General features: G+C 31.3%; 1 protein-coding gene across 1 annotated transcript in view; it reads left to right on the forward strand.

Annotated features, from left to right (window-relative positions):
• LOC119576105 overlaps window positions 1–10,314 on the forward strand; it is a 15,099-nt gene extending 4,785 nt beyond the window's left edge. Inside the window, exons 2-4 of the mRNA XM_037923659.1 lie at window positions 8,827–8,847; window positions 9,013–9,132; window positions 10,258–10,314. Coding sequence (XP_037779587.1) covers window positions 8,827–8,847; window positions 9,013–9,132; window positions 10,258–10,314 — 198 coding nt within the window. The remainder of the gene's footprint in view (window positions 1–8,826; window positions 8,848–9,012; window positions 9,133–10,257) is intronic.
• The last annotated feature ends 612 nt before the right edge of the window (window positions 10,315–10,926 follow it).

The following is a 10,926-nucleotide window of genomic DNA, read 5'->3' on the forward strand; positions in this document are numbered from 1 at the left end:
TTACATTCATGGTTTACATAATTGTCTTGGTCTAGTATTTGACTAGAAGGGGGAATAGGGGGTAAAGGGGGAGAGGTAAGGAAGGAAGGTGGAGGGGGGGGGGGCATGAATGAAGAAGACCAGGTGATCAAAAAGAGAGAAGGAGGAGGGGGTAGAGGGAGAAGGGAGGGAAGAAAAAAGGGGAGGGAAAGAGAGAGAGAGAGCGAGAAGGAAAAGAAAGAAAGACAGGATGACCGAAGGAGAGCGAGAGAGAGAGAGAGAGGAAGAGGAAAGAGACAAGGAGAATTTAAGATTAATAAATTTAATTAATTTCAACAGCCAGACTGTAGGAACGAGTAACATATTAATCCGTGTAGCGAAAAGGTGGGGAAAGGAAGAATAGAAAGTAATAATAGGAAAAAAAATCAAATGACAGAGAAATTTGTCGAAACAACAGTAGCAATAATGATAGTAATAATGCTAATATGATAATAATAATAGTAATAATCATAATATGATAATACTGATAATGAAAATAACCAATCGTCATTACCATCATCATCATCATTATCGTTATCATTGACATCATCACCATAATCATAATCACCTCAAAAGGATAAGATAATCACACTAAGTGAATAATAAGGCACAGTAATGCACGATGAGAAAGAGGAATAATCAAGGCAAAGAGAATGAATTGCGGGAAGGGAGGAGGAAGGACAAGGCCGAAGAAGACCCGGAAGAAAGGGTGTGAGAAAAGGGATGATAATGATAAGGGAAATGGCAAAGATAAAGGTCGCTGGATTCGTGGTCGTCAAGTGCGATGCGGTTGTGTGTTTGTTTGAGTATTTATACATATGTGTTTATAAATGTATATATAAATATGTATATATTTATATATATATATATATATATATATATATATATATATATTATATATATATATATATATATAATATTATGCATGTATGTATGTATATATAATTATAAAAATGTATACATATGTATGTATGTCACTCACTGACTCAATCACACACTCTCACACGCACACGCACACGCACACGCACACGCACACGCATACGCACACACACACACACCCACACACCACAAGCCACACACACACCAACACACCACACACACACACAACACACACACGACACAAACACACACGAAACACTCAGTATGTGTGTGTGTATATACATTATATATATCAGTATGTATAGATATATATAGTAGGTATCTATAATATATATATATATATATATTATATATAGTATACACAGGCATATGTGGTGGTGTATATACACACACACACACACATATATATAATATATATATATATTATATAGTATATATATAATATATATATCTATATATATATATGTATGGTATATATATATATACTAGGGTATGCGTGTGGTGTTTGTGTGTGTGTGTGTATATACAACACACATATGTGTATATATGTATATATATACATAGGGGTACACACATATGTGTTATATAGTAATATATACATACACATATGTGTATATATATGTATATATTATATATATTTCATTAATATATATATATATATATATATATAATATATATATAATATATATATAATATATACATATGTTTATATATGACTATATGATACACATATGTGTATCTATGTCTATATATATCTCACATATATAGCACATCTATGTGTTATATTACATATTATATACATACAACACACACATATATACACAATATCTGATCATGTATCTATATATACTTATATATATATATAGTATATATTATATATAATATATATTTATATATATAAATATATATATATATATATACACATTGTGTGTGTGGTAATGGATACTATATATGCGTATATATATATACGCACCACACCCCCACCCACACCCACCCCCACACCCCACCACACCCACACAAACACACCCCCCACACACCCACACACACACCCCCACACTTTGTGTTTTTGGTTGTTTTTTGATTTAATAATTATAATTATATAAAATTAATATATTTTTTTTGTATAAAAAATTATAATTTTTAATTATTAATATAATATTTTAAATATATATGTATAATAATATATAATATATATATATATATTTTATATATATATTATATAATAAAATATTATATATATGAAAATATATATAAAAATAAAATATTATATATATTTTTAATATATTATAAACATATTATGTTTATATATAATACTTTTAAAGGGTTAATATTATTTATATATAATGTAAAAAAATTAACATATATACATATATACACAAGTGTATAATGTATTTATATTTAACACCATATGGTATATATGTTAACTTGTATATTATATATACACACACATAGTATATGTTAATACACAATATGGTATGTATATATATATATATAACATATGGTACTATAAAATTTTGTAAATAATATTTTAAAATTATATATATTATATATTTTATAATTAATAATAATATAATATCATGCTGCAGACTATGTGTGAAAAATTATGTTATAATATATATATATTTATATAATATTTTTTTTATATATATATATAAAATATATATAATATATAATAATATATAGTTATATATAATTATATTTATTTTATAATATATATATTTATATATATAATATATATTTATATATATTCTATATATATGCTATATATATATGGTATATTGTATATATATATATATCTATTTATTCTATTTATATTATATATGTTATGTATATTATTCTATTTTTTTTTTTTTTTTTTTTTTTTTTTTTTTTTTTTTTTTTTTTTTTTTTTTTTTTTTTTTTTTTTTTTTTTTTTTTTTTTTTTTTTTTTTTTTTTTTTTTTTTTTTTATTTTTTTCCCCTTTTTTCTTTTTTTTTTTTTTTTCTTTTTTTTATTTGGCTTTGTATTTTTTTCCTTAATTTATTTTTTTTTAATATATTTTTTGTTATTTTTATTTATATTCTATATATTATTTATTTTAAAATATTTAATATTTTTATATTGCCTATATATAATATTTTTATATATTTTATATTATATATAATATATATTGCTATATATATCCAATAAATTATATATCATATAAAATAATAAAATAATATATCTATTAATATTATTTATAATATAATATCCCTTTTATATATATATATCTTTATTTTAAAATATATATATATATATATATCCCATATTATATATTATAAAATTATATAAAATTATATATAATTTTGTTTAATATATAAAATTAAAAATGGGCCTATATTTATATTTTATATATACTATATATATATATATATATATTTTGCATAAATATATTTTTGCATATATAATATATATATATAAAATTTTAATTTTAAAAATTTTATTTTAAAATTATGCATAAATATATAGGCATTATAATATATATAAAAATAATTTATATATATATATATATATGAATATATATATATGCATATATATATATATATATAAAATAAAAATATATTTTTGAAAAATATTTTCCCCTTATATATATATATTATAAAATTTATATGATATTTATATATAATATATATATATATATATATATATATATTATGATATATAATATATAGCATTTTTAAATATATATAAAAATATTATATATATAATAATATAAAATTTATTATAATAATTAATATAGCATATATTTTTATATATATATTTTAATATATTTTTTTATATATAATTAATATATATTTTATTTTAATTTTATATATCTATTTTTATATACTATATATAGATATTTTTATATTTTTTGTTAAAATTTTTATATATAATATATATTTTTTATAATAATATATTTTAATGCAATATATATGTATATATATATATAATGCAAAATATATATATGTTTAATATTATTATTATATATATATTATATATTATATTTTTAAAAAAATAATATTTTATTATATTATAATATAAAAATTATATAATAAATATATATAATGCATATTATATGTTTTTATTTAAAATAATATATTATTTTTTTTTATCCCTTTAATATATATATTTTATAATAATATATAATATTATAGATTATATATTTATTTATACACACACAACACACAACCACACCCACATACAAAAACACACCCACACACACTCACACTCGCACACACACACACAACACCACACACAAACACACACACACAACCAACACACACACCCCATTTAAAAAACACACTAACACACCCCACACTAAAAACAACCCACACAACCACACCCCTTTTTCAAACAACACACACACACCCACACACCCCCACCACACACACAACACACCCCCCAACAACACACACCCACACACACACACACACACACACACACAAACACTAACACACCCCCTAACCAACCCTAACCTAACACCAAACACACACACACACAACAAAACCCCTTTACAAAACACACACACAAATAATATATATATATATATATATAATATATATAAATATATATATATTATAAAATTTTGGGTGTGGTGTGTGTTTTGTGTGTGTGTTTTGTGTGTGGGGTGTGTTGTAGGGCCTGTGTGTGTCTGTTTTTTTTCCTGTGTGTGTATTTATCCCACACTTTAAAATTGTATTTATATATATATATATTATATATATATAAATATATATTATAGAAAATTATAAAATATATATTATATATTATATTTTAACCCCCCTTACACACAACAAAACCGAATTCGCTTTGACCCAAATTTCCCAATTTCAGGCGAGCCATTGTCCCTCGTTTACCCGCGTTTTAAAGGGGGGGTTCGCCTCCCCCCCTTTCCCCTTCGCCGAGCAGATCACACGGAGGATTTGTTTTTTGGGCTTTCTTTTGGGCGTTTTTTTCCCTTTGGGTGAGGGGCAGAGGAATGGGTGAAACGCTTAAAGAAGTAACGGGAAACGCACCCGCACAGGCACGTGTACACTGAATCACATATGCAAGTAATTGCTTTGTACAAACCGTATCCCTGCTTTAATACATACAAAAACTAAAGCGCCCCGCGCGCGCACACACACACACACCCACACACACACCAAACACACCCCACACACACAACCACACACCCCACACACCCCACACACAAAAACACACACCCCAAATACACACCCAAAAACCCCACACCCACAACACACCCCACAATATAATATATATATATAAAATATATATATATATATATATATAAATTATTTGTGTGTGTGTGTGTGTGTGGGTTTTGTGTGTTTTTGTGTGTGTTTGGGGCGTGCTTGTGTGGGGTGTGTGTGCTTTGTGTTTGGGTTATATGTATATGTGCATATGTATGTATATATTATATATATATATATAATATATATATATATAGATATATATAGATATATGATTATATGCATATGTATATGTATATATATACATATACATATATATATGTGTGTGTGTGTGTGTGTGTGTGTATGTATGTATATGTGTATGTATGTATATGTGTATGTATGTATATGTGTATGTATGTATATGTGTATGTATGTATATGTGTATGTATGTATAATATGTATATATATATATATATATATATATATATATATATATACATATATATATATAAATCATATATCATATATCATATATATATAATATATATCAAACGGGATTAAGATATAAGAAAACTTTAACTCTAGGGCCTTGTAAGATACCACTGAGAAAAAAAAAAAAGAAAATGCGAAAAAAAAGCTTATTTGCGATACCATTGTTTTGTCGCTGCGCTGTGGCTCTGGTGACCTCCGGAGCAGGCCAAAGGTCACGTTCCTGGAGGTCAAAAATACACGCTATGCTATAGACAGACACTTGCTTGTATCCTGTAGGAATGAGTCAAACACAAAGGAAAATATAACACAAAGGGAAGTATAACAAAATATGCTACGGTAAAGTTTACCTCAAATGAACTTTTGCATTTTTTTTTTTCAAAACAATTGACCTTCAATATATTCGAGAAATATATCTATGTTTAACGGATTTCTTTGGTCTGTCTTTCGAGATAACGCTAATATCAAGCATTCATACCCCCGGCCAAAATAAACAAGAATCGGATCCACAAAAATAATAAAAAATAAAAAATAAAAAAAATATATACATTAACAACCCCCTTCCATCAAAAAGACATCCCCAAAAATACATACTAAAAAAAAGAATAAGAATAATTTGAGTGGTTTCTTTGTTTGTTCGTGTTTAATCATTGCGATTTCTTGTGATCACGAATACCTTCTGTTTTTTTAAAGATATGAGTTGGCGTGACTAACGACGCCATCAACACCTCATCGTGGCAGCGTGGGAGAAGAGGGGGGAGGGGAGGGAGAAGGGGGAGGGGGTAGACAGGGAGGTTGAGGACGGGAGGGAGGGAGCAAGAAAGGAGGGCGAAGGAAAAGAGGGAGGACACTGGATGGGAGGAGGGAGGGAAGGACCTGTATAGAGGAAGGAGGAATGGAGAGAGAGAGAGAAGAGAAAGAAGCAAAAAGAAAAGGAAGCAAGAAGGAGAACAGAGGGCGTTGGAGTGATGGAGGGGAAAAATAATAACCGGAGAGGGAGGGAGTAAGAATGGGAGAGAGAGAGAGAGAGGGCGGGGGGGTAAGAAGAAGGGGAAGGAGGTTACTGTGACAGGATGTGTAACTGCATGTCGGGTGGGAGGAATGTGTGCGTTTTGTGTGTTGGGGGGGGGGGGTGCTTGTGTTTAGTAAGTACATGCAAGAGTATCTTTGACTTAATAAGTATATACGTGTAAGGCCGCAACGATGTAAATAAACACAAACCTAAGTGCATATATATATATCTTAAAGAGAGAAAGAGACAGAAAGAGAGAAAACTAAACCAGAGATGGAATCGACGCTCCCGAAATATACCTATCTATCCAGTATCCCCAAACTCCCCCCCCCCCCCCCAAACAACAAATACAACAACACTCCCCGAAACAAACCGGCCGTCTTTCCCGAAACGTAAAGCGAAACTCGCCACACATCCCACACGCGGTCATCACTAATTAATACTAACCACTATTACGGTCAGCGGTTCCGTCTACGCCAACATCCAGCGTCCAGATGTGTTTCGTCGGTGCGCTAATTGGGGGTATTTGACAGTTGGTGGAATGATTCATTGGAATTTTCATATTGGATTGTGCTAGATTTAATGTTGAATTCGTCTTTTTCTTATAATTGTGTTTTTCTTTGTTATTATTATATTTTTCTATTTTTTGATGGGGTGAAATTGAGAATTCTTAGATTAATGGATTGGATAATCATGAAGATTAGATGACTGCGCAGTGAAATAGACAGACAGACAGACTAATGGATAGACAGATAGACAAATACATACATACATACATATACATTGATCCAAGAATCATAAAAGCATACATATCTACATACATGAAGCATACATACATATATAAATATAATCGGAAAGCTATGAAGTAACGAGTAACTGAAGCGATACACAAGTAAATTAATGGTTTATTACACAAAAACGATGATAAAGAAAGAAAGTGAGAGAGAAGAAATAAGTATATATATATATATATATATATATATATATATATATATATATTTATTTATTTATTTATTTATTTATTTACTTATGTATATATATCATCAGCCCAGTGATCATTCCGTATGATGATGATGATGACGATGATTGTCTAGATAGATATATACAGATGTATTCAAACGCAAACCAATAACCATGTGAATAATAAATATAGAGTATGTTTAAAGAAGGGCAAACCAGAAAAAAACAAGGAAATAAACAAATGAAGATGAAGAGAAATAAAATGAAATGACATTAGGAGAAAAAAAAATCAATTACACTCGATTACAACACGTGTTTCGCGGGCCCTCGGAAAACCACTTTTTTTTCTTCTTCTTCTTCTTCAAGAACACTTAAATACCGTGAGAAGTTCAGGAGACATTAAAGAAATGGGTGGGGGTTTGGGGAAGTGTAGGGGATGAAGGGGGCTGTAGGGGTTGGAGGTGCGGGGAAGGGGGTCTGTGAAGGTGGTGGGGGTAGAGGGGGGAAGGGAATAAGAGAGAGTGATAGGGGGGTGGAGGGGAAAAGTTGTAGGGTGTTATGAGAAAGGGGGTAGGGGGAAGAGAGGGGAATGGAACAGGGTTAGAGGTGGGGATATGAGATGGTAGGGGGGTTGGGGAGAGGCGTGGGTAGGGGTAAGGGGGATAGTAAAGGGATAGAGGGAAGGGAATAAGGGAGTAGGGTTAAGGGTAGGGGAGTGGTAAGGGGGTAGAGGGGAGGGGTAAGGGAGTAGGGGAGAAGTAAGGGGGGTGGTAGATGATGGGATAACACGTAGAGACTTCACTGATAATGGGAAGGTAATATTTTTTTTCTGCAGGAGGGGGAGGGGGTAATGAAAGAAAAGGGAGGGTGGTTGTTTTATTTGTGTTTCGTGAAAATTAGATGTCCTTCTATTTTTTTCGGAGGGGGGGGGACTGTCCAGCATGTCGTGTTGTAAATTAAGAGAGAGAAAAAACGTTCATTCTGTACTTTATTTAGTGGGTGTGTGAGAAATTTCTAAAGACATCGTAAAAGAATGAAAAGAAGGAAGACTATATATGTGTGTGTGTGTGTGTGTGTGTGTGTGTGTGTGTGTGTGTTTATATTTGTGTTTATTTGTTTGGTTTGGTTTCTGTCCGTCTGTCTGTCTGTGTGTTTTGAATTGATATCTTTAATTAGAGAAGGTAAACGAAGGATGACGAATTAATTATTTTCAGAGGTTTAACCATTACTCTGTCATACTGTATGTACATGCCCTTCAAGATTTCAGTGTCAACATGCCCCTGAATTCGACAGATTCTTGACAACGAAAAGAAGGTAAATGGCCAAGGTTCTTCCGCGTCTCACAAGATGGCGTGGCAAGCGTTCCTCCCTCGTTTCTCTTTCTTTCAAGACGATTCAGAATTCATGTACCTTTTTTTGTTTTGCATCTAAATCTCCTTATTCTAATTTGCTGAGAATGGAGTTTAAAATGAAATACAGATTCCCGCCGTTACAGTCCAAATGCGTAAATTCTCTTGGCTTTTTATCGGTGTCTTTCTCAGTAAGCGTAGGATAATTACAGTAGATTTCTCACTGCCTGTACTGAATCTGAAAGTCAAGGTACAGGGTGGCCACGACCTGCTGGCGGGGGGGTCACGGACCACGAGGGGTGGGGGGGGGGGGGAGGGGCGGAAAGGGGTAGAGAGAAGAGACGGAGAGGGGTTAGGGGAACGTGGGGGGGGGGACGGCCTACGGAGGAGGGGCAGGGGAAGGAGGGAGGAGAGGAGAATAGAAGGGGGGTTGGAAAAGAGGTGGAGGGTAGGGAAGAGGAAAAAAAGAAGACTGGGGAGAGGGGATAGTAAAACAGGAGAGAAAAAGGAGAAAAGGAGGGAAGGAAGATAGGTACAAAACTCTCGTAATAAATCCAGTAATATGTCATTCACCAACATCGTTATTTTCGGGTGAATGAGAAATGTCAGTTTATATTACGTTTGAGTAGTCTTCTTTCGAAGAGAGAGAGAGAAAGAGAAAGAGAGAGAGAGAGAGAGAGAGAGAGAGAGAGAGAGAGAGAGAGAGAGAAAGGGAGAAAGAGAGAAAGAAAGTAAGAGACACATACACAGATAATACAGCTTTTACTTTCTTTGTTTATAAACTACTCACAGTCGCCTCATATACCTTTTGAAATGAAAATACACAATTTAGTTAAACTCAACAATGGGTAGTAGAGTTAACTTTGCATGTTACGATATTCGCTTACGATTATGTATTCTTTCTACAGTAATTGCAATGTCAATATTATCATCTACAACTATAAATAATGAATATGATTATATGTATATCTATTATTATCCATCTGTCTATATTAGAGAGAGAGAGAGAGAGAGAAATGAGGAGAAATAGAAAGGTAGGGAGAGAGAAAGCGAGGGAGAGACATACGTAAATAAGATGCAGACGTAGAAGAGCGAGATGAAGAGAAGACCGAAGACCGAGAGAAAGAAAGAGGAAAAAGAAAGAAAGAATAACAAAGCAGAATAGAAAAGAGGAAAGGACATAGAACAATAAAGAAATGAAAATAGAAAACATGCAATATTAGATACAGTAGATCGAACAGGTGGACAGAAAATATAAAGGAAGATCACGAATTGAAAACAAAACAAAACAAAAAAATATATATAGCAACCAGATATGTAATCGGAGAAGGAGACTCAGGATGTGAATATAACGTAAAACTTTCGAAATCGTGAGGTTGCAAACTGTATAGAGAAGCGTTTGATTATACCTCTCATATGGAAAACAATATAGAGTGAAATCAGTTTTTTTTCTCTTTGCAACAGAACAATAAACGTGTCACCATCGCTTCTTGTGTTGCACCTTCATTCCTATCATTTTTGAGCATTAGAGGCAGGAGAGAATGATATAGAAATTATATCTGGAAATGAAAGTTCGAATATGGATTAGATCCGTGAGTGTATTAATGAATGGATTCCCAGCTTACATATACATATATGTAAACACACATAGAGATACATTGAATATATAGAATCCATGTGTACAGATTGAGTTTTCTTGATTGTTAAATCTTTACCTTTTATTTTGTTCTTAAAGCATTCTTATGTGAATTAAGATTTATTTTTATAAAGACCAAGCGTGAGATAACGACGAAGATAATGATAATTATTACCCAGATCCGCAGCAAGATTTTTATCAGGTCAAGTAATTTCGTGAAGAGTAAATTGACTTCGGCCTTGGTAAAGGTTGCAAGACGCCGGGTTGCAAAGACACCCTTTATGACCTTTGCAACACCAGTGTTTTTTTTTTCTTATTTTTTTAACGGTGTTTTGAGTTCTCTGATGACGTAACGGGTGCTAATGACCCTAATGGGAGTCCAGTTGAGTGATTAGGCGAGAATCAGGG

Source organism: Penaeus monodon, chromosome 1 (genome assembly GCF_015228065.2).
Source record: "Penaeus monodon isolate SGIC_2016 chromosome 1, NSTDA_Pmon_1, whole genome shotgun sequence".
In the NCBI taxonomy this organism is placed as follows: Eukaryota; Metazoa; Arthropoda; class Malacostraca; order Decapoda; family Penaeidae; genus Penaeus; species Penaeus monodon.